At 44.6% G+C, this 25,414-nt stretch overlaps 1 protein-coding gene across 1 annotated transcript in view; it reads left to right on the forward strand.

The window, feature by feature from the left end:
* Window positions 1–25,414, forward strand: part of LOC122801243 (high density lipoprotein binding protein) — a 1,918,659-nt gene that overhangs the window by 1,117,303 nt on the left and 775,942 nt on the right. The window contains exon 17 of the mRNA XM_044070795.1: window positions 7,603–7,824. Within this exon, the coding sequence (XP_043926730.1) occupies window positions 7,603–7,824 (222 nt within the window). The remainder of the gene's footprint in view (window positions 1–7,602; window positions 7,825–25,414) is intronic.

The raw sequence follows: 25,414 nt of genomic DNA on the forward strand, positions 1-25,414 counted from the left end.
TCAACACAGAAGGCTCTCCCAACCCAAGCCGAGAATTGAACGGGAGAACCTCTTGCTGTGAGGCAACAACGCTACCGCTGCACCACCGTGGAATACATTTGCAGATATTTAGTACCTGATGAAAAGAGAAAAAACGATGTGTGTTGTGGAACATTCTGAGACAGTTTAATGTTTGGGATATAAAATTAGCGAAGACGAAATAATGGCTATAGCTGCAAACTATGTACCCACAAATGGATTGGGTCAGCAATACACAGACAAATGGGGAAATGATGAAATGAAGTTAGGATTACAGGTTAAAAATGGATGTACTTAATGTTTCACTGTTGCAGTTGTCACATTTGGGTTATCCCTGCCAGGGTAGCCCTTGGCCAGCCTGAATACTAGAGGCTTAGTATTTCTGCACCTGTTGCTGTCTCTTCAGGACTGACGTCAGGTTGTCAGTAGTAGGCATCTGACGCCATTACATCAGTCTTTCTTGTCGTGGAGCCTGAAGTAGAAGCAGTTCGCACAAGTGCCAGTCGGCAGCTACCGAAGTTTCATCTGATTTTAAAGCTGAAGTCTTCTAAAGCTAAGTACCGTGTTGGGCATCCTTTTTTCTTGCACTAACAAATGTCAGAGTTAATTGTTTCACCTTTGGAAAACAAGTACCACACTGAGACTTTTTCTTACTGCATCACTTTAGGCCCAGACCGTGCTGTTCCCTGCTGTCACTTCTGTGCCGTGTTCAGTGCCGTGTTCAATGCCAGAACTATCCATCATCGGGCCTTTATTGTAGCTAGATATTTTCGCTTACAGACCTCTAACTCTGATATGGCTTTGGTAAGCCATCCGACAGCACATCTTCCGAAAAAATGTAAAGATGAAGATGGACCGCATAGGTCCAAATCTACTAATGACTTTTTCGTTAAGCTAGTCAGTTCTCCGGTCCTCAGTGAGGCGCTTTTGCAGCCCCTGATACCCACTTCTATGGATTCGCAGGCCGTTACTGAGACACTTTGAGTCCAGTATGCCGCAAAACTCTTCGACTAAGGATCCTGTGGTAGTCTCTACCTTGGAAGGGTCCTTAGGCGTTGTGCAGGCACTGGTTTCCAAGGAAGTCCTTCACAGTACTGATTCTCAGTGGTCTTCTTTCACGACTACCATTCTTTCGAAAATGGCAGTTTCTTAGGCCCAAGGTATGAACCACACCCAAGAAGCCTATCCAACCTCAGGCACCTGCTTGCTTGCCTCTGTTTCAAAAGCTTAAAATGGCAGAATACCTTATGCTGATAAGGGGAAGCAAGGCTATCGTCTCCAAAAGGAAAAGAGATCTCTCCCCTGTAGTTTTGTTTGAACAAGAGTCAGAGGAGTCTGATGCATCTGAATATGAAGACATGCAACCCCTCTCTACTTAAGAGGATTCTGATGCAGAAGACTCAATCCCTTCCGGCTCTCCCTCAGAGGATTTTCCCTTTGGGGAAACTCTCTTCATATCTTCGGGGAGCATTTCCAATGGGAGTGTTAGTACTTCCCTTAGTCTAAAAAGAGACTCTGGGAATTCTTATATATTACACAGCACAGACCCTTGGCCACCCCCCAGTCCTGGATGTTGTGGAGGATGTTTTCCTGGAATCCAGCTGTACTCCTGACACCCTCCCTCCTGCACTCAGAAAACCAGACGGGTACTATAGAGTCCCTGACTTGCACAAATTTCTTTTTAAAAATCCTATTGCTGACCCTGATATTTCTCAAGGGCCTAAAGGGATTAAAGCACCCTCTGCTAAGAATCCCACCTCCCTCAGGGATTCCCGAGCACTAGACAGATGGGGTAAAAAAGTATACACCAACTACTCTTGCTGTCAGAGCACTAAATTGTCAGTTCCATATGCTAAATTTTAGCAACATACCCTGGAGCCCCTCAAACAAAAAATGTCTTACTTTCCAGCTTGTACAGAATCTAGAGTTACAAGCGTTAATGCATTCTGCAAGTCAAGTAACTAAACACACCTTGCACTGTGGTTTTGACGCCCTAGAAGCTTCTTGCAGGGCAGCAGTCACCAGATCTGTCATTAGAAGGCATGCATGGCTTATGGAACAGCCTTTGCCAGACCATGTCAAATCTAAATTGTTGGATGTCCACTTGCACAAAGACAGCTTATTTGGCACTAAGGCAGAAGATGTCTTAAGATGAAAGAAAAAGCAAAATCTATGCAGACAGTTAAGCATTTCTTACAGCTCCAGCCAGTCAGGTTCAGTAGGCATTGTCCCACCTTGCACTAGTCCTTTCCTACTCCCACTAAGCCAGTCCAGCCCAGACCTTGGGGAACCAAACCATCCAGACAGCAGTCACAGGGAATGCAGGGATCTAAGCAGTAGACTGCCTCCACTTCAAAACAAGGGAGTTCTAAGCCACCCAGTTATGGTAAGAACTCAGTGACTCGCCTACCCCACCCCCTGCCCACCTTCACTTACCTGTAGGAGGAAAAAGCTAGTTTCACGCAAGCACTTGGGCCACCGTTGCCAACGATTCCTGGATTCTTGTGTCCCAGGGATACAAATTTTTTCTCCACACCCTTCCTACCCCAAAAAGGTTCCCAGGTCTACCTCCACACCATTGGGCAGAGGCATAAAAGCAAGTAATTTCCCTGATCTTTGAGGGCAGTAGAGCACGTTCCTGCATAACAGAGAGGCCAAGGTTTCTTACTTTTTTCTGGTGCCCAGAAGAGGGCACCTGGCACCCCATCCTCAGTCTATCCATTGTAAACACCTTCCTGGTGATCCCAAAATTCAAAATGCTCACCCTCCAGCAGCTGCTACCCATGCTCTTGGAAAGTGGATGCCTTGCCCTTCCCCAGGGTCAGTCTATTGGTCTATGCTTTTCCTCCACTACCTCTCATCCCCAGGTTACTGCTCAAAATAGAGGAAAAACCAAGGACAATTCTTTTAGCTCCAGACTGGCCTTGCCAGCACTGATACTCTTGCTGCACAGCCTGTCCCCACTGCCATCCTGGCATCTTCCTCAGATTCCAAACCTCCTGACCCAGAGGGAAGGGGAATTCATGCATCCCCAGTTGCGGATACTGGTTGGCAGCTTAGCTAATTCCCTAACCCCCAATCAATCTGCCAACCTCAGTAAACAGGTTCTAGATGTTATACGTGATGCCAGACTCCTTTGCACTAGAAAGTCTCATGATGACAAATGGAAAAGGTTCTGCACCTGGATTCAGGCTAAGAGAACCAGTATGGCACAGCCCTCCCTCTCATCATGGATTACTTAGCTGACCTACTACACAGTGGCCTGTCTTTTTCCTATAATAAAATTCATGCCTCTGCTATCTCTGCTCATTTTCCCCACTGAGTGGCCCCTTTTCTGACACCCCTTGATCACAGTTCCTAAGAGAGGCTAGCAACTTGAGGCCACCCAGAAGAGCACCAATCCTAGCTTGGGACCTTAACTTTGTGTTGGAAAAGCTCACCCGTTCTCCCTTCGAACCACCTTCTGCAGAGCTAACATTTCTCTCCTGTGAGGCAGCTTTCCTTCTGGCCATCACTTCAGAGTCTCTGACCTGCAAGCAGTCATGGCTGTGGAGCCCTTCATCTTCCATGCTGAAAGGGTATCCCTCACGACTAACCCATCCTTCATGTCCAAGGTGGTCACCAGTGTTGCTCTCAACCAATCCATTCATTTGCCCACCTTTTTTTCTGATCCCCAGAACAAGGGGGAAAGGATCTTGCACTCTTTAGATGTGCACAGACAGCTCTGTTTAGACAGGACTAAATCCTTCAGAAAATCTGATTAATTGCTGGTTAGCTTTGCTACTGGGGCAGAAGGCAAAGCCGTCTCCAAACAAACCAGTTCAAATGGATAGCACACTGCATCCATTTTTGCTACAAACACAGTCCCCCCCCCCCTCAAGGGGGGTCAGGACACACTCCTCCAGGGCAGCCTCCACCTCTGCAGCTTTTCTCAGAGGAGTCCCCACCAGGGACATCCTGGAGGCTGCCACCTGGATATCTTTTCGCACTTTTACCAAGCATTACCACCTGCTTCTCTTCAAATCCAGGGCAGAGTTTGCCTCTGCAGTCTTGCAAGGCATCCTTACCAGCCCCTGGTTTCCTTGACTGCCTCCACCCATTTCCTCAGTTTTCGGAATCAACCCAAATGTGATGACTGCAACAGTGAAACACTAAGAACATAGTACAGTTGTGTACACTTACTATAAATGTAGATGTTCAAGAGTATTCACTGTTGCTGTCTTGGTTTTCCTCCCTCCATCCCCCCTTTTTCTTCCTTACATGGGACACATTGGTATTTATTTTCCACTGGTGGGGTTCTTACACCAGAACCTGGCTCCTACATGGGGGCTCCTGACAGGTTAGGGCAGGAAAAACTGATGTAATGTCAGCTGCCTTACTTTATACTACTGACGACCTGACGTCAGTCCTGAAGAGTGAGCAACCAACGCAGAAATAGGTCTCTGGTATTCGGGCTGGCCAACTGCTACCCTGGCATGGATAACACTAATGTGATGACTGCAACAGTAAATACACTCAAACGTCTACATTTATGGTAAGTGACACAACTGTACTTTCCTCTTCTCCCTTGTCTCAAAAAGGAACTCCTTTGGATTCATATTTCCCTGAGCCCAGGCACTCTTCTTCATCCTCCTGTTCTCACTCTGGAGTTTAGACTCTCCAGACCTAGGATGGGAAGCAACCTTTGCTTCCATGAAGGTACAAGGCCTCTGGTTTCCCCCTCAAAAGGAGGACCATATCAACATCAGAGATGAGCCCTCATATTAGCTCTTCAAGCTTTACATTCTCTCTCCTGTCCATGACCTTTAAAATTGTTTGCAGACAATACCACATTTCTCTGATATGTAAAGCGGGGGGGGGGTGCAAAGTTGTACCTTCTGTGCAGGTTAGGTCTCACGGCATGGGATTTGGCATTTCAGTACCAGGTGACTTTTCAACTACTTTACATCTGTTCCAATACGAATTCTGTGGCAGTCCATCTGAGCATGTCCATGACTTATTCCCACAAATGGATGATTGTCAGGGATGTTTCTGGGCATTATTCACTGGTAGGGTACTCCTCAAACAGATTTATTTGCCTCCCCTCTAAGCAGTTCGCTTCCTCCTTTGTGCCAGTGTCCCAGGTCCTCTGATTTGGAAGTAGGATGCCCTGTCAGTTTCATGGAAGGGGATGTTTCTTTATGCATCCCTCCTTTCCTGTCATTCAAAGTCCTCTTCAGCCTTCAACAGGACAAACCAAAAATCTTGCTGGTGACCCACTTTTGGTCGAGACAGCATTGGCTCCCCCTCTTCCTGCATTTAGCCAAGAGCAGTCATCGCAAGTTACCTGACAGGGTAGACCTTCTCACACAGGACAAAATCTTTTTATCCATCCACTCAACTTTGTGAGTGATAGGCTTCTGATTTCTTTAGACACCTTTTTTCTGAGGACATGGTTAGGGTACTGTAGGAGGCCAGAAAACCCAATACTAAGAAATCCTACTCTAAATGGAAGTTTTCTGTGTGGTGTCGTTCACACAGCCTTGTTTCACTGTCTGGATTTACTATTGGTCCTTTCTTACCTGTGAGTTGGTCAGTAATGGTTTGATTTCTCTGTAAAAGTCTGTCAGCCATTTCAGCCTGTCTGCATTTGTCTTCCCCTTTTACTTCCAGATTATATATATACTTCCAGATTAGAGGGTAACTTCTGCTCAAAGGTGTCTTCACATTAGACCTCCCAGGAAATCTGTTCTTCCTCCTTGGGATATGAACTTGCTTCTGCAGAAGCTGACTGTAGTTCCATTTGAGCATGTAGCTATGGCCTCTTTGCGGTGCTGTACTTTGTGAAAACTGTTCTGTTAATAACTTTGACCTCTGCCAGAAGGGTGTCTGAGCTTAAAGGCTTCATGGTTTCCCCACCTTTTCTGATTTTCACTAAGGGCGGGGTCTTGTTCATAGATTACTACTAGGCTAAGTGCACTTGTGGGCCATTTTAAGCCTAGCCAAGTATCCCAAGTGACAATAAAACTCTGCACCTTGTGTTTGTAAGGCAGGCACCTTAACCATTATGCCAACCTCCTTACTAATCCTTTATGCCCAAGGTTGTGGATGAGTTGCCTCTTAACCAGTGTGTTCATTTGCACACCCTTTTCCCTTCTCCACAGTTTTCTAGTGAGAGGTTCTTTGACACCTTGGATATGCATAGACAACTCTGAATTTATTTTGATAAAACTAAGGCTGTCAAGAAATCTAATCTGCTTTTCTTTCCATCCCAGGGTTCTGGGGTTGCCTGTTTCCAGACTGTTTCCGCTTAGATTTCAAAGGCTATTTCTTTTTGCTGCGTTTTCCATGGGAAGAGCTTCCCTTTTCATTTTAAGAGTCATTATGCTAGGGCTTTGGCTGCTTTGGGTGCTTTAAGGGTTTGGAGACTAATGCCATTCTAGAAGCAGCTACTTAGACTTCTGTACATAACTTCACCAAGCGTCGCAAGTTAGATGGGCTCTCCAGATCTAGAGCTGGTAACTTGGGCTCTCCAGATCTAGAGCTGGCTTTGCTAGAGCCATTCTTCCTGCCTTTCTAGAGTTGTTCTGGTCCTTCCTCCTCCCAGGTTTCCTCCTGAGCTTTGGTGCTCTCCCGCATGTAAAGAATGCTTTAACATTAGAATGGAAGGACATATAGAGTACTTGTGTAAAATCTTACCATAACCATAGATGTCCTCTTTGTTACAGTATTCTGTCCCTCCCTTCTCCCTGGTGTCTGCTTTTGTTCTGGATGTCTGAGAAACTTGTTTTCTTGGACTGGTGTTCCTCCCTGGGGCTTTCAATTCTGAGGATTGTATATGCAGATGTCGCTTTTATGGATGACTTATTCCTAAGCCATGTGTGAGACACCCCACATACTAGCAGTGGTTGTATGCACTTGTATACTGGCCGGACTTCAGGTCCTCCATGGTAGAGGATCCCTTATGTAAAGAATACTGCAATATAGAAGAGGAGGACATCTATGGTTATGGTAATATTTTACACAACTATTCTTTCCTTCTCTGTTACTATGGACACTTACTCAATCCAGAAGCTAAGCATCTCTCAACAGGCTTTGCACTGTTTTTAAAGTACAGTTTATTTTACCATGGTTTGCTTTCAAAATTAGTATCTCCTTTACCCTTAAGAATAAAGCCATTTGACTTAACATAAAGTAACATGTTACTGGAATGCACCTTTCTGAAGAAAAACATGATTGCCAATTAAGTGATTTTCATTTTTAGTGTGACATAGTGTATACTATTCCTGTTTAATTTAAAACACATCTCTAGATATTGAATGTGTACCCTTGTTTATGCCCTACCCTCTCATAGTTTGGTTGGTATTTGAATTACAAACTTGGACTATCACTTCATGTCTTGACTAAGCTCATCCTCCAGCATTGTGGAGGAGATGAGCAAAGGGTACAGAAGAGATTTGTTCAAGTAAATGTTCTTACTAGGAAATTGTTGCCAGTAACAAAAGGGGAAAATTGTGTCCTTAAGCTCCATGTTTATACTGCATCTTGTTTAGTGGGACTGCTTCAGATGTTTTATTTTTCTTTACACGTTTTTTTGCTTTTCAGCAAATCAAGAATTATACTGTGGAGCTCCGAGCCAAGCCTGAATACCATAAGTTTTTGATTGGCAAGGGGGGTGGCAATATACGTAAAGTTAGAGATAACACTGGCGCACGTATCATTTTCCCTATATCTGAAGATAAGGACCAGGAAGTCATCACCATTGTGGGAACAGAAGCAGCTGTCAAAGAGGCTCAAAAAGAACTCGAGGCAGTAATCAAGAATCTGGTAAGATTAACATGGAGTGTCTGTTTCTTTTAGACTTTGGCGAATGTAGAATATTTAAGGTAACAAGGTAATGACTCTTATAGTAAAGACTGCGAAAATATTTAAGATGCAACAAGTATTTGCTTTTTGTGGCATTAAATGCATCTAGTTAACACTGGGAACCCTCCTTGAATGGATCCTGTGGTGTTGGGCTCATCACTTGTGTAATCAGAATATTTTTTTTGGACATTCCACAGTGTAAGCTTAAAGTTTTGATGCAACTTATCTGTTGAATGAACAAGTTCATTCTTAGCAATTACTGAATTTTGGTGACTTTTACAGTTACTGTTCTGATCCTTGTAGTTTGTAAAATGCTCTGCATTTGCATGCGTTTTATGTTCCTAGTACCACAGAAACTCCTTTGAATCTTGCATCAGGTAGTGGATGCAGGTGTCTTGCAAGACCAGTGAGATGCTAGTTTTATGGGCCAATGGGAAAGCCAGAGTCCTTAGAGGCTTAGTGTGGAGGACTAGCAGCAGCCTTATTCACTTGACAAGTCTGCATCTTGAATTGCTGCTTGCAGTTGAGGGCAGATGATCTTCATTGAGTAGGACCAAGCAAGGCATCTCAGGGCATTGACCTCTTACACTTTTGGGATTTTTCCCTTAAAGACTTTGAGGTGTCTGTGCCAGGCCTAGTGCAGGTCCCACTTCTCTCTCATGGCCCAGTACCCAGAGTGAACCTGTGGCAGAAGCTATTGGTGTGTTTCCTTGTTTGGGTTGTTGAAAAGCACTTTGCTTCATTCCTCTGTGGCTCAGTAGATAGGGATAGTGAAGTCCTCCTTGCAAACATAGGAAACACTGAAGCATATGTAGTCTTGGACAAGATGCTTTGGCCACCTGGCCTTAACTGGAGTAGGCTGGTCCCCTCACCACACAGAGCTTCAGCAAAATGCTAGGTGCATAGCAAGCTCCGTGGAGTAAAAGAAGAAAGCCTCAACTGCCACAATACCAGAGGAGATTCTACCACAAGACTGTCATTGGAGAACAGAGGATCCCAGTGATCCATTTGGAGGAAAGTAGAGGAGTCATTGGGTAAGGCTTGGGGGAGGGGGGTGCTGCATGTAGAATGGAAGCAGCCTGTCGCCTTTTTTGGTTCCATCACTGCATTGTGTAGTCCATTCTACCTGCCACATACTCAAGTTTTTTTCCTTATTAGATTTATGCCTCCAGTTTTTTATGCTGTACTGTATAGCATTTGTTTGGCTTTTGCTTATGTTGGATATTCTGAGCCTTTTGATGTCCTGAGATAAGATTGGCAATGATGTGCTTTCTCTGGCCAACAGAGCCCTCAACAGGGTTTCCACTTTCATTATTTCTGTGTAGGTGACCATCCATCTTCAGGGAATGGTCTTATTTGAGAAAGAGGACCTTACTTTCATAGTTGTCTGTTTTCTTTTTTTTGTAAAAATGTGCTTTGTGGTGGTAAATATTTTTAGAGCCTTTGTGGTGCAACCAGAGCTCCTTTGTCTTATGCAAGAGTTACCAGCCATTATCTGATTATTTGTCTTTCATTAAAATAAAGAAAAAAAATTCATGCCATAGGAAAATGGAGAAACCGAAGACCATCTTTACTGCAGAAGCAGGCTAAGTGTATGACACTGACAGTTATTCAAATCCTGCCCCTTTTTTAAACAAGAAACATCTTTATGAAACCATCACTTACAATATAAGCAGTCATACACTTGTATATCAAACCACACTGACACAATCTTTGTTGCAAGCATTTTACATCACAAACCATACTGACACACTCCTAGTTGCAAACATTATACATCACTTATTTACCCAGTCATTTTCAGTCGAAAATTACATAGCTCATTGAAGTCCTGCCTTCTAAACCTCATTTACTCGTATGCAAGTGTTCCCAGAATTCCCATTTTACTTATGTAGTTTGCTCATACCCTTTTCTAAAGATCTCCATTCCAGTTTTATGTCTGTTATATTTACTACTTTTAATAGTTTATTTTAAATTTTGATTTCCGTTTTCTAGTAATTGCTTTTTTGGCAGCCATCATTATTAGACACAGCAAGGCCTTAACCATGTCTACGCAATTCAATTCTGTATTATAGCTCAGAAAAATCATGTCCCTCATCACACTAATCCACCTACTTAGCATCCCCTACAGTGCATCCTGTAGGGAACCCATCTCTCTCCCAGAAAATGTTCCCAAATAACATTCTTCCCTGTCACACCTCCAACATTTGCTGTCTACCTGAGGAAATAATCTCTGGAGCCGACTTTAGCTATAAAAATATCTAAACATTTCCAAGCAAAAATCCTAAGTCTTCTAGATTGTTGCATATTTGGGAGACGTACTTGTATCCTCCCATTATTTGCAAATTGCTTATCCAGTCTCCCTTCCCAATCCTTTCTAACCTCCTCTGATTGTTTCTTATAGTTGTAGTGCAATATTTTATATGCTATAGTAATTCCTTTTTTTAGTGGCAGCTTCTGTTCTAGAGTCTAAAAACTCTACCAGTACTTGTCTTTCGTTTAGGACCCCCTTATTTCATTCTCTGTGCCTATACTCTGGTATCAATCCTTGATAGGGAAGGCAATCTTTAACCTGTAGTCCAAATTCTTTGCCTCTTCTCATCCTATTACTTTTTCCTTTCTAGTTACTTGCTCCCTATACTTTGGCTCCTTTGTCAGTTTTCTCCAATAAACTCCAGCCCCGTCTTGGCTTGATTATCTTTGTGCTTCTCTGTTGCAGTCATCACATTTGGGTTATCTGCTTGCAGGTAGCCCTCAGTCGGCCTGATTATCAAAGTAATTGGGTCCTGCATCGGTTGCTGTCTTATCGTCCATGACGTCAGGTAGTCAGGGGTATAAAGCATGCAGCCGACGCTATTACATCAGTCTTGTTATCCGGTGCCCGAAGCAGAAGCAGCTCGCAAGTGCCGGTCGGCCGACTCCTGATATTTTCGTTTTTGAGTTTCAGATCAGAAGTCTTCAACTGAGTTAAGCACCCCATTGAGGAACCTTTTTCTTGCTCTAAACCGATGTCAGTAAAAGTTGGCAGTTGTATTTCTTGTGGAAAGAAAATACCTCATAGATTTTCATTCATACTGCATTTCTTGCCTAGGCCCAGACCATGATGTACCTCGCTGTCGGTTTTGTGCCTTATTCAAACCTTGTACTATTTGTCTGTTCATTTCCACATCTAAATTTTTTGGTACTGTTCAATTACCAAGAAATGGCTTCTAAGCTAGTCGCCAGTTCACCGGTACTCAAGCGCTTTCGCTGCCCCTGATACCCACTACTTCAGATTCACAGGCCTCTATTGAGACCCATTCGGAGTCCGATATGCTGCGAGATGCTTCAACTGTGGAACCTGCGGATGTGTCTAGCTTGGATGGGTCCAGAGCTGCTGTGCATACACCGGCTTCTGGGGGTGTTTAAGCCTACTGACTTGCATATTAAACAGACGCCATCCTCCAAGGCCTAAAACTCTATCTATGCCCGGAAAACAGATGCCCAGACCACATGGTCAGGCCCCTATGCCGAAAAAACGAGAGTGGCTGAAGACCTTGTTACTCTAATCAGGGGAAGCCACCCTTCTCCCTCTAAGAGACTAGAACTGATTTTCCTTCTGATTCTTCTGAATAGGATTCTGAAATTAGTGTTTTTTCTGATGACCAGGATTTGCCCTCCTCTACCTATGCGGATTCTGATTCAGAGGACTCTATCCCCTCTGCTTCTCCTCCAGAGGATTTCACTTTTGGTGAAATCTTGCATACTCTTAGGGAACATTTCTACTGGGAAAGCCAGGATTACTCTGACTCCAAAAAGAGGCTTAGGGAATTCTTACTCCTGCCTCAACACAGGCCTCTAGCTATCCCTCCTGTACTGGACATTGTAGATGATGCCTGCTCGGAATCTAGCCTGGCCCCTGACACCTTACCTGCTGCTCCCAGAAAAACTGATGGGTATTGCAGGGTACCTGACTCTCTGAAGTTCCTCTTTAAAAATCTTACTGCGGATCCTGAGACCATTTCACAGGGACCCAAGGGCATTAAGGCACTGCTGCTAAAAATCCTACTCCCTCTGATAGAGATTCCAGGGCGCTGGATAGATGGGGTAAGAAGGATATACACTTCTGCCACATTCGCCTTTAGGGCCTTAAACTGCCAGTTTCATATGTTGAAGTATCAGCAGCATATTATTGGATTGCTTAAACAAAAATGATTGACTGTGTGGAAAATACAGAATTACAGGATTTAATGCATTCTGCTGAACAGGTTGGAAAACCTACTTTGCAATATGGATTTGATTCATTAGAGGCCTCTTGCAGGGCTGCTGTTACTGTGTCTGTGCTGAGAAGGCATGCTTGGCTTAAGGAGTAGTCTTTGCCTGATCATGTTAAAGCTAAATTGTTGGATGCTCCCTTAATTCAGGACAGCCTGTTTGGCAACAAGGCTGAGGAAGTTCTTAAAAAGATGGAAGATAAAGCTAAATCTATGCAAACTGTTAAATATTTCTTACAAGTTCAGCCTCCTAGATTTGGTAGGCACTGGCCCTCTAAGAATTGGTCCTTTCCAGCCCCTTCCAGGTCGTTTCAAGCCAAACCCAGAGAGCAGAAACCCCAGGTTTCAGTCTCGGGGGGCACACACGACTAAACAATGGGGGTTTTCCACACCCAAACCAGGGAGTAGTAAGACTCCCCCTTATGGAAAACTGTCTCAATGACTTGCTTTTAAAGTTTCCAAGTACTTTCCAACTGAATGCTCCTTTAGGCGGAAAGATTGTTCTGCAGGCCAAAAACTGGGAGCTCATTACCCAGGACAAATGGGTTTTAAATAGTGTCCCAAGGATACAGATTTCACTTCCACACCTTACCAACACCAAGCGGATGGCCAGATCTACCCCCAAATCAGTGGGCAGAGGCCTCAAATCAAGTATGCTCTCAAGCATTGGGGGCTATTCAGTTGGTACCAGAAGAGGAAAAGGGACAAGGTTTCTATTAGAGACTTTTTCTGGTACCCAGAAAAGGCAATACATGGCATCCTATCCTGGATCTTTCTACTCTAAACACCTTTCTGGTGATTCCAAAATTCAAGATGCTCACTCTTCAGCTGCTTCCTATGCTAGGCAAAGATGCATGGCTGGCAACACTAAACCTAAGAGAAGCATACCTGCACATCCCTATCAGGGAGTATTGCAGACGATACCTACGCTTCAAAGCAGGCTACATGCATTATCAGTTCTCTGCACTGCCCTTTGGCTTATGTCCTGCGCCCAGGGTATTCACGAAGTGCCTAGCTCCAGTCATTGCATTTTGCAGGCAAAGAAATATTTATACCCATACCTGGACAATTGTCTGATTCAGGCAGAAAGCCAGAACATATTTTAGTCATCTGGCCTTTGTTCAAAGGGTACTGACTTGTCTGGGGTACACCATAAATGAAAAGAAATCACACCTGGTACCCTGTCAACAAATTATATTCCTGGGAGAAAGCTTGAATGCAACTTCCCAGGTGGCTTTCCTCACGCCAGATAAATGGATTCTTTTGACAACCTACTTCAAACAAGTGGCCACAAAACCCAGTTATATCTGCAAGGCAAATACTGCAAGCCTTGGGGTTCATGGCCTCCTGCAGTCTTCTAATTCTGTATGCAAGACTGCATATGAGGAAACTGCAATGGTATTTCAAAAGCCTATGGTGTCGACATTCACAGGATCTAGAAGCAATGATTCCTATCATATCTTGCCTACGCCTAGAGTTCCTTTGGTGGACAGAGGCCTGCCACGAAAACAAGGGACTACCATTCACACTACACCCTGCCACCCAAACCTTGTCAACAGATTCATCAGACTATGCATGGGGGGCTCACCTGGCAGTGAAGTGCATTCAGGGCAAATGGAACCGAAGTCAAATGCACCTACACATCAAAAGGAAATGTTACCTGTACAGAATGCTCTGACAGCCTTCAAGGACCACATTCTTCAAGGACAACTAATGGTAAAGACGGACAACACCACGGTCATCTGGTACATAAACAAGCAGGGGGGGGTACCCATTCTTACCCCCCTCTGCAGACTAGCCATGGCTTTGTGGAACACAGCCTTGAGCTACCAAGTGAAATCTACAAGCTCAGATGTTTGTGGCGCCAAGTCCGCATCCAGTCGGCTGGACCTGAGTATAAGGCTGGCGTGGTCAGAAGCGCTAGACTCGGTTCAGTCGTCAGGGTACTGTCGCGCCAGCGGCGTCATATCACGGCGTTTTTGCCGCCTCTGTCTTTTGCAGAAGCAATTTTGCGAGGTACGGGTTGGCGTCTTGAAATATTTCGAAGCAGACGGGCGAAAGGATTACACCTTGAATTGTATACGGGAACATTTTGTTTTCTTGCCTCAGTGTTTAACCCGGATGTCAGAAAGAAGATTAACTGTATTTCTTGTAGGAAACAAATAGAATGTTAGGGATTACCATACATTGTGTATACCTTGTTTAAAATGCGAGCCGCGGCGTTGTTGGTTGCCGCTCTTGTACTGGGGCCTGTGAGCGAACTATTAAGAGGAGGTTGGAGCTGTGCCAGATTAGTGTTTGGGAGGCGTTGCAATTGTAAAATGCCGTCGGATGCTCCGGCCAACCGTCCAAGAAGCACAGGGACAAAACAATGAAGCCTAGGGTTGATGAACCGGCAGTCCCAGACATCGGTTCTTTAGATGGCTCAGTGGCTCCAGGGTTTTCTCAGGAGTTTCTATAGAGTCTCAAACCCAGACACTTTGCTGTTACAGGATGTCTTCTCGGGAGGCAGGCCAGGCTGAGGGCCAGACTGAGTGCTGTATCTTCCTCTCTTCCCAAAGTAGTTAGAATTTTCTCACTTCAAAACTTCTTTTTAGTAGGCCAACTTCGAAGAGGCAGGCCTCCTTCAACTAGTGACAGTTGCGGAACAGGTACCTATGAAACATATGCTTAATGCTTCAGAAAGATTTGATTACTATCATTAGAGTTCTATGGGCCCTCTGATAAAGAGGCCTAGAGTGGACATTGTTGACAGTCCTGACAGTTTTCAGGGGCTTCTGAATCTTCTGCGGAGATTTGGGAATATCCTCATGGGAGGAGAATCTTCATGGATGATGTGCTCCTTGACTTCTCCTGTGAAAGTTTTTTCGGCTTTCAGAGACTCTACATTCCATGAGGCACTTTTTGAATGAGCCAGGATTACTCTGATTCAGGGGAGCACTTGGGAATTCTTGTTTTACCCCAGCATAGGCCCTTAGCGCTATACCGCCTGTATTTGAATGTGGTGGAAGATGTTTTGCAGAGGCTTTTTGCAGACTGATTCTTTGCCTCCTGCTTTTGTTAGTGCCACAATGGAACCCTATAGGGTGCTGTTCCTGCTGACAAAGTTTAAGATAGGGTGGGCAGGTGGGGAAACTGTTTCTCAGCTTCCTAAAGGTGTTAAGGCCTCTGTGGTTAAGAATCCTGTTCCCACTGACAAAGAGCTCTGGCATTAGATGGGTGGGGTGAAAGTGTATACTTCTTCCTCCTAGCCATGAGGCGTTAAATTGTCAGTTTCATGCTGAATATCAAAATTATCTCCTTTTCACAATTTAAATCTAGGTGGATGCTTTGGTAATTATTGATTATCAATTCCTTGAGTAATTTAGTTTATGTGTCTGGTATAGTGGGCAAACTGCTGGGATGGTTTTTTGCTGTGGCATGTTAAGAGGTGGCTGCCACTAGTTCTCGGTTTCGCAGATGTGCCTGGTTGAGGATCTGTGGGGAAGCTGAGCATGTTAAGACAAGGCTTTTGCTGGTCCTTTTAAGTCTGATGTGTTGTTTGGTTCATTTGTGGAAGCAGTTTTGGAAAGATAGGACAAAGCTAAGTCTAGCCACCTGCTGTTAAAGATTCGAAGAGGAGCAGCCACAAAGTTTAGTAGATGCAGGCCTGCTTAAGGTTTGGACATATCCTGCTTATGATTCCAGTCTAGGGTAGGTCCTGGCTGGTAGGGCCAGGAGCTCAAGGTTCTTTTAGGCCTAGAACAGGGTTCACCTGCTCAGGGGATTGGTGAGGCAGGGGTCAGTCCTTTCATAACTGTCTCCAATGACCTGCTTTTCAGCTGTAATGGGTCTCGTCTGGCAGCTAACAGAAGGTTCGTCTACTCTTTTCAAAGGAATTTGGGATTTAATTACTCAAGACGGATGGGTGTTGGACATGACAGAGACCCAGTCCCTGTGTCAATTTGATTTATAGTTTTATTCATGTTCTAGTACCAGAAGGAGGAACACGTGGAGACTGCTTTTTGGATTTATTTCTCCCTCCTGGGCTTATCTGGACATTCCCCAAGTTCGGATCTCAAGGAAGCTTACAGCTTTGTACCCCTGCTGCTAAGTTACACTGGATGGTAAAGATTTCAAACTGGGCTGCCTTCATGTGCATATCGAGCTAGTTACAGGAGTTTCTCTACTTTCAACAGAGATTCTCATTAGTTTCAGCTCAGTGATAGCTTGAAGCCTTATCACTAAGCCCAGAGTATTCACAAAAGGTTCTGGCTCAGTGATAGCTTACTTCAGGCTACAAGGACTTCAAATCTCCTGGAATTTAGGCGACTGCCTGCTTCTGGCTCAAGCGGAAGACCTTCACAGCATCCTGGATATCTTGTAACAGTGCTAGATGCCTTTCTGGGTGTGTGAGCGAAATAAGTCAGTCTAGTACCCTCTCAACACATGTGCTTATGGGGTGTGAGACTGAATACAGCAGCACTCTGGCCTTTTTAACCCCAGGACAAACGAAAGAGTCTGTCACTTTACTTCCATCAACTATCTCATCAGTCCGTGCTGACTGCACCAAACTGCCTTCCAGCATTAGGGTGGTATCTCAAATGTATGGGAGGTGCTCTGCATTATAGGCTTCATATAGAGGAAGTTACAATGGTATATCAAAAAGGTATGGACACAGCACTGCCAGGATTTGAACCACGGTCATACAAAATAATCTCAACCCTTCAAAGTATTTTTGTGGTAGGCTTTAGAATGTCACCTAAACAAGGGACTCTCTGTGGCCAGCTAAGGCGAGTCAGATTTTACCGACAGATGCCTCGAGACATTGCTTGAGGGAGCTCATCTAAATGCAAAGTGGATGCAAGACAAGTGGCCTGCCAGACTACAGCATCTACATATCTACTATACAGGATGTTAGCAGTCCAACAATTCGACTTTCATGCTTTCAAGGGTTACTTCTTCCAGGGCAGGTGTTGATTCTAACAGACAACACAACTGTCATATGGTACTTCAACAAACAAGGGAACACATTCTTGCTCCTCTGTGCAGGCGAACAACAGCCAGTTTTATTGGAGACTGCGCTACGCTTCACATAACCACAGTTTTAAGGTTTCTGCCAGGAGCACAAACTCATATGTCGCAGATGTGTTAAGCAGACAAATCATAGATCCCCACAAGTGGAAACTGGATTCAGTTGTATTTCAGAAATTGACAATGTCATGGGGAACTCCAGACAGCATAGATCTGTTAAGCTTCTCCACTAAACCACCAGCTGCCACAGTTTTCTCTGCCTCTTCTTCATCACACACTGTGGAAAGTGGATGCTCTGTCTTTCAGTTGGACAAACCTTCTGTCTTTTTTTACTTCAACTGGTATTTCAAAGGTACTGTTAAGGTTGCCAAGGACAGGCCAAGGATGACAGCACTAGCTTACATCTGGCCTCGGGCAACGCTGGTGCCTCTACTACGAGTCTGGTAAAGAAGCCTCCATGGCCTTGACTTGCTTTGATTCCCACATCTGTTATCCCAACAGGACGGTCATCTCAACAATGTCAAGCTTCACTCTCTTCCTCTGACAGCCAAGCACATTCTGTGTTGAAACACAGCAGGTCTCAAAATTTGAAACAAGTTTTAAATGTGATTACATTTGGCTTTTTCCTAGTACAAGAAAGAATCACATGACAAATGGGAAGAGATTTTATAAAACAGTAAAGCAAAATTTGGAGATTTCTGAGCCCTAATTTGAGTATAGGCTCTTACTATGATACTGAGTTATCATTGTTTAGTCTATCCTTCTCTTCCATCAAGATTCATGCAGCAATCTCAGCTCACTATGATTTTGACCCTCCATTGTTTCTTCCCTTGTTCAAGCCAGTTTCTTAGAGGGGCTTTACTCTACAGACCCCACGTATCCTGACTACTCCCAGGATACCAATTTTGTGTTGGACTCACTTTGTTGTGTACCTTACTCTAGAGCAGCTGAGTTACAATTGAAATATTTGTCGCAGGAAGACTGTTTTTTGTTGGCTATTACCAAGGCAGAAGGGTGTCTGAGTTGCAGGCCCATATGGCAATCGAGCCTTTTCTTTTCCATAAGGATAGTAAATCATTGCGTACCTGATCCTTCCTTTGACTTAGTGGTGGTTTCTGTGGCTTTTTTAAGACTATAGATCATTTGCCTACCTTTGCGTTGGACCCCCAAATAAAGGTTTGCATACTACTTTAGATGTACACAGGCCATTTGCTTATTCTTTAAGCAGGACTAAGGATTTTAGGCAGTCTCAGCAGTTGTTTGTTTCTTTGCTTTGAGTTATAGGGCAGCTGCATGTCAAAATTCCCTATTTCTAGAGGTGATTGGCTTTTGCATTGCATTTGTTATTCCCCCAACGGCAAGAGGGTTCCAGCTGGGCATTTCTGATTGTCCACTAGGGCTGCCACTTCAACCTTGTTCTGAGGGGTGGCAGCTAAGGATTTTTCAGGAACTTACTACTTTCCTATACTCTAAGCTTTCTGTAAACATTCCACAGCTCCTATCTTTTCTAAGTCTAGGGCTGGTCCTGCTTTTTTGCGGATGCAAGAGCCTCCTGCTGCTTCCTGCTTTTCCATGATTTCCCAGCTCCCCTTACCTCTTAGTTCTGCACGAAGTACTTGTAGCAGCAATGGAAGGCGAAAGGAACATAGTACAGTTTTGTACCTGCCGTCAGATGTTGAGTCCGTTTCCCAGTCCGACCCTCCTGTTTTCTGTGTTGTTGGGTGGGTGTGTAGGTGGCTTACCTGCTGTATTTTTGTATATATTGTTTCGCTGTTTTGGTGTTTATATTTTGGGCCTTGTCTTTTTGTCTCTTCTGACATCTAGGCAAGAAAAGACTGAGGATATGGCCGCCCGGTCATGGCATTAGTACCCTGGCGTACTGGCGTCAGCTGTCGCCCTGACGGCGTCAATACTCTCTCTGGTATTGGCAGCTGGATCACGGACTATACCCAATAGTAAGGACTGCAGCAATGGAATCCTCGAACATCTACATTTATGGTAGGTACAAAACTGTACTTTCCTGCCAGGAAAACTAAATACACTGGCAGATGGACTAAGCAGAAACCTTATGGAACCACACGAGTGGAAACTGGAACCAAAGATTTTCAGCATGACGACAAGCAAATAGGGGAGCCCAGATATAGACCTGGTTGCCTCCCCTCCAGAACCATCAATTGGACAAATTTTGTACAAGGATTCCCCACAAACTAGCTTGGAAAGTGGGTCCTCTATCCTTCAGCTGGAAAAAACTATCAGTTTATGCCTTTCCTTCTCTGCCTCTGCTCTACTACTAAAGATCAAACAGGACAAGCCAAGGACTATCTTAATTGCACCAGACTGGCCACAACAACACTGGTACCCCCTCCTGCGCAGTGTCAAGCTTGGTCCCATGGCACCTGCCTCAGACTCCATACCTGTTGTCTCAGCAGGGGAACCAGATTCTGCACCCTCAGCTGCAAACCCTGAACCTAGCAGCCTGGCTAATTACCTAATCTCTCCTTTATCACCTCTCAACAAATCAGTGATGGATATCATTTTAGAGGCTAGGAGGCCTAGTACTAGAAAATCTTATGCTGCAAAACGGAAGATTTTGTACCTGGAACCAATCTCAAGGGATGAGTGCAGCAGTGCCCCATTTGCTTCAGATTCTACAATATTTGACTCGTATGCTTCATAAGGGCTTGTCCTTTTCCTCCATAAAAATCCATGCCTCAGCCATTTCAGCTCATTATAACACAGATTATCCCATCTTCTCACCCACTGCTCAAGCAGTTCCTCAGAGGGGCCAAAAATTTAAGGCAACCCAGGAGAGTGCCAACTTTTGCCTGGGACCTTAATTTTGTCTGAGAAACTCACTCTTCCTCCTTTTGAGACAGCTGCTACTGCAGATTTAAAATTCCTTTCCTGGAAAATAGCTTTCCTTGTAGCAATCACTTCTGCAAGACTGGTATCTGAATTACAGGCCCTTATGGCAGTGGAGCCTTTCATCATCTTTAAAGCGGACTGGGTGTCCCTCAGAACCAATCCCTCCTTCATGCCCAATGTGGTATCCAGTTTTGCTCTTAATCAGTCCATTCATTTGCCTACCTTCTTTCCTAACCCACAGAGCAAAGGGGAACTGTTACTGCACTCCTTAGATGTGCTCAGATGACTTAGATTCTACTTGGACAGGACTAAACCTCAAAGGAAATCTGAACAGCTGCTGGTGGCATTTGCTGCAGGGACAGAGGGGAAAGCTATTTCAAAGCAAACCATTTCAAAATGGATAAGCCACTGCATTCATTTCTGCTATAAGCACCATGGAAAACCTATTACACAGGGCATCAGACCCCTTTCAACCAGGGCTGCATCTATCTCTAAAGCCTTTCTCAGGGGCGTCCCTGCAAGGGACATCCTAGAAGCTGCTACCTGGAGTTCTGTACATACTTTCACCAAGCATTATCATTTGCCAGTTTTTCTCTAAATCCAGAGCTGGTTTTGCCTCTGCAGTCTTGAAGGGCATTATAGCTGGTCCTAATTCTATTTAAATTCCTCCACCCAACCTTAGCTTTGGGAATCTTCCCAAATGTAATGACCAACAGTGAAACACGAAGGACATAGTACAGTTGTGTACACTTACCATAAATGTGGATGTTCGAGTGTATTCACTGTTGCAGTCTTGGTTACCCTCCCACCAGCCCCCTTTCTTCTTTTGGCTATATCTCTCTCACTTACTATGCTGAAAAAGCTTTTTGGTGTATTTGCTTTTTTGTTGGAGGTATATCCTTGTATTATAGATTTAATTCCCTTCCTGTTAGGGGGCACCTGACATCTGGAGCAAGAAAAACTGATGTAATGGCATCGGCTGCATGTTTTATACCCCTGATGACCTGACGTCATGGAAGAAGGGACAGCAACCGACGCAGGACCCAAGACTTTAACCAGGCCGACTGAGGGCTACTGCAAGCAGATAACCCAAATGTAATGACTGCAACAGTGAATACATTCTAACATCTACATTTATGGTAAGCGTACACAACTGTACTTTACCATCCCTCAGTAAGTAAGTGATGGATGTCATTCTGGAGGCAAGGAGGCCTAGTACTAGAAAATCATATGCTGAAAAATGGAAAAGATTCTGTTCCTGGAGCCATACTCAGGGCATGGGCACAGCAGTACCCAATTTACCCCCGTATTCTTCAGTACTTAACTGAGATGTTTCACAAGGGCCTTTCCTTTTCTTCCATCAAAATTCATGCCTCAGCCATTTCATCACATTGCAACACAGAACCACCCCTCTTCTCTCATCCACTGCTGAAGGCAGTTCCTCGGAGGGGCCAAAAACTTAAGACCACCCAGGAGAGTCCCTACTCCAGCCTGGAACCTTAACTTTGTATTGGAAAAGCTCACTCTTCCTCCCTTTGAGCCAACTGCAAATGCAGAGTTGAAATTCCTTTCTTGGGAAACAGCCTTCCTTCTAGCCATCACATCACCAAGAAGGGCGTCTGAATTACAGGCCCTCATGGTAGTGGAGCCTTTCATCATCTTTCATGCAGACAGGGTGTCCCTCAGGACCAATCCCTCATTTATGCCCAAGGTGGTATCCAGTGTGGACCTTAATCAGTCCATTAATTTCCCAACCTTGTTTTCTAATCCACAGAACAAAGGGGAACAAATACTGCACTCCTTGGACGTGCACAGACAACTTAGTTTACTTGGACAGGACTAAACCTCTCAGGAAATCTGAACAGCTGCTGGTGGCATTTGCTGCAGGGGCAGAGGGGAAGGCCATTTCAAAGCAAACCATTTCTAAGTGGATAGGCCATTGCATTCATTTCTGCTATAAGCACCATGGAAAACTTACCCCACAAAGGATAAAACCACATTCAGCCAGGGCTGCATCTACCTCTACAGCCTTTCTCAGAGGTGTCCCTGCCAGGGACATCCTAGAAGCTGCTACCTGGAGTTCTGTGCATACTTTCACCAAGCGTTACAACTTGACAATTTTTTCTAAATCCAGAGCTGGTTTTGCCACTGCAGACTTGCAGGGCTTTTTAACTGGTCCAAATGCCATCTAGCTGCCTCCTCCCATCCTTAGCTTTGGGAATCTACCCAAATGTGATGACTGCAACAGTGAAAGCGAACATGGTACAGTTGTGTACACTTACCATAAATGTAGATGTTAGAGTGTATTCACTGTTGCAGTCCTAGTTACCCTCCCTCCAGCCCCCTGACTTCTATTGACTGCACCTCTGTTCTTGTTTGATACTTAAAGCTTTTTGGTGTAATTGCTTTTTTGTTGGAGGTGTAACCTTGTATATAATTGCTTCCCATTATGGGGGCACCTGATATCTGGGGCAAGAAAAACTGATGTAATTGCATCGGCTGCATGCTTTATACCCCTAACTACCTGACGTCATGGAAGATGAGACTGCAACCGACCCAAGACTTTGATAATCAGGCTGACTGAGAGCTACCTGCAAGCAGATAACCCAAATGTGATGATTACAACAGTGAATACACTCCAACATCTACATTTATGGTAAGTGTACACAACTGTAGTTTGTGTCCCTAATTGTAGTCATCCTTATTGGCAGAATCTCCTTTCTGCATTCCCGTGTTGGCTTAGTTCTTAGAATACTTTCTGCTACTTTATGGATATAATCTGTATGATTATCTTAAAGGCCTGTATCCAAAATCCCAGTGTCCACTTTTTTCTTGAGCTTCCCCCTATTTCAACATCATCCCTTTCCACTTGAATTTATAGATCTGATGTCATTTTTATTATTTCATTAACCTGTGGGTCTCTGTTCTGACCCTGTGAACTAACTCTGCTGTTTTACTAGCTTGAGATTCTTAGGCTTGAGCTCCTGCCTACACATAATGACTATTTTCCCAAAGTACCCCAGATCTTTGTTGGTCATCTAACAAGCAGTGAGGTTTGGTGCTCTTGAGCACCTCCAGCTGAGTGCATTTTTACACAGTGAGTTTATACAGACAAAACGTTTTGTCTTTTATCTTCTCTCCTTACCTTATCTAGTCTGCTTTGTAGTAGTTTGGTAATTCCCAATTGGGTTTGTCAACCATAGCCTTTTCCCTCCTTTGCTTCTTTCTCCAAGAATTTTTTTTTTTATTAATTTCTGAAACTAAGTCAAACAAGGCTGATAAAGTCCCATAGGCTTCAAGAAGTGCACTTCCTGTGGGCACAAAATTTCATTATCTGATGCCTCAGGGAGTGCAGATACTGCTTGGGGCCTGCACATTTGGATAGTGACTGCCCGGTTTGTGTGGGTTTTCACCTGTGAACGTTGACTGCTGTAACAAATTGATCCTCAAGGGGTTACTGCCTGCTTCTTCCTGTTACTGTTCCTTTTACTTCAAGGGCTCAGACCCCCCCCCCCTAGAAAGCACAGATGCCCTGGTAAACGAGTGTTCTCCCAACAGGTTGTCTTCTAAGTCGGAGCCTTTTAAAAAGGTGCCAAAGCTGTCTGAACTGAAGACTTTGGAGTCTTTTTTTTTTTTCTCTTGATTCCTACTGTTGCCCCTTTGCCCTGTACCTCTGTCCTTAGTTCATGGCTGAACATTTCAGCCCAGAGGTCTCTGCTCTGGGAGACCTCCCCCAAAAGGACCTCCAGACCTGCTTTTACATCCTTCATCAGGTCTGTCTATTTGGTAAGGATTTTGGTAAGTTGAGGCAATTTCTCGAAGCATAGATTAAGATGTTTGCCTGCCCCATTGCCTTTTGGATCTGAGGCTTTCCCCATTCCATCCCATGGCTGCTACTGTGATCCAACCTTTGGTTTCGGAGTCATCTGTTCCGTTGGTCCTGCGAACCGAGGTTTTGGGGTCAATTAGCTATGTCGTCTTCTCGGACGATTTCCCAGATGCGTTTGGCTCGTACAGTTCAGTGTGTGTCTTGGAGCAATAGCCTCTGTCTATTCCAGGGGTTGACTTTGCCTCCAAAGTTTTTGAAGCTGTTGCTTCCTTTCAGAGCTTTGACATTTGGCAGCTCTGCTCCAACTCCCCCCTTTCGGTTGGGAAGGTTTTCATCTCCAGAATGGCCATCCTTCAATCGGTGTCTACACTGTTCATGAGGCTGATATCCCATGCAGCAGAGGGTAACTCAAGGGCAGCTGGTTCCAGCATTGCCATAGTGTCATGCCTGGATGCGGCTGTGTGGCTTTGAACTTTTCAAGGTGTCCTTTTGTCAGTGTGCCTTTTTGACAGATCAACCTTGTTTGGGCCCACCCACTCCCTCAGTGAGAAAGATCAGAAGAACTTGTCTGCTGTCTGATCCTTTTTTCTACTCCACAAAGGTCCTTTTCCATGACCCAGGATGGGAGTAAAAAGATGTGGTTCAAGAAATCTTGGGCTCTTTTTCAGGATTCTCAAGGAAAATTATCCCCCAGAGACAGGGGGGGAAATGACCAAAATGGTAGATGCCGCCCATGTGGGAGAGGGGGTCTGTAGAGCCAAGGGTCTCTAATCCTTCTCAGACAGACCATTCCAGCACCTCTGAACAGTTGCCTGGCTGCCTTCTTCTGGAGGCAGTCAGGTACTTTGCTTCCCAGGCTTTGGGATACGAGGAAATCATTAATGACCGATGGGTGCCAAGGATTGTATCCAGAGGATACTCTTCCCTTTTTAGAAACCTCAAGACAAGTCATCCCCCCCTGATGTTCACCCAATCAGGGAGAGGATGCAGCTGTCGAAGTTACAAAATTGCTGTGAAAGTCATCCAGGAGGTCTCCCGATCAAGTTGGATTGAGTGTTTACTTGAGGGGTGCCCAAAAAGACAGGGGACTTGAGGCCATTTCTGGACTGGACATCTCTAAAATCGGTAAAGAATCCAAAGTTCAGGAGGATTACTGTTCAATCCATCCTACCTCTTCTGAGAGTGACTGGATGTGCTTAATAGATCTGAAGAATGTGTACTACCATAGCAAGATGGACAGGTGCTCCAGAAAGTATCCTCATTTCAGGCTGGGAGCCAGTCATTTTCAGTTCACTCCCATTTGGTCTCACCACAGCCCCCAAGGTGTTCAAATGCTGGCGGTGGTTGCAGCTTATCTCAAGCTGCAAGGATTCCAGATATTCCCCTATCTGGATGACTGGCTCTTGATCTCTCCAAGTGGGCATCATTTGACTCAGGCCAGGGATTACCTTTTCCACCTGGCTCCACATCCTGGCTTAACTCTCAACTTGGAGAAATCCAAGTTGCAACTGGTTCAAGTGATAAATTTCATAGGGGCACATCTGGATACAGCAGTTTTTCAGGCTTATCACAGAGGATAGAGTATGAAGCCTAC

Source organism: Protopterus annectens, chromosome 4.part1, assembly GCF_019279795.1.
Source record: "Protopterus annectens isolate FY-2018-M chromosome 4.part1, PAN1.0, whole genome shotgun sequence".
Lineage (NCBI taxonomy): Eukaryota > Metazoa > Chordata > Ceratodontiformes > Protopteridae > Protopterus > Protopterus annectens.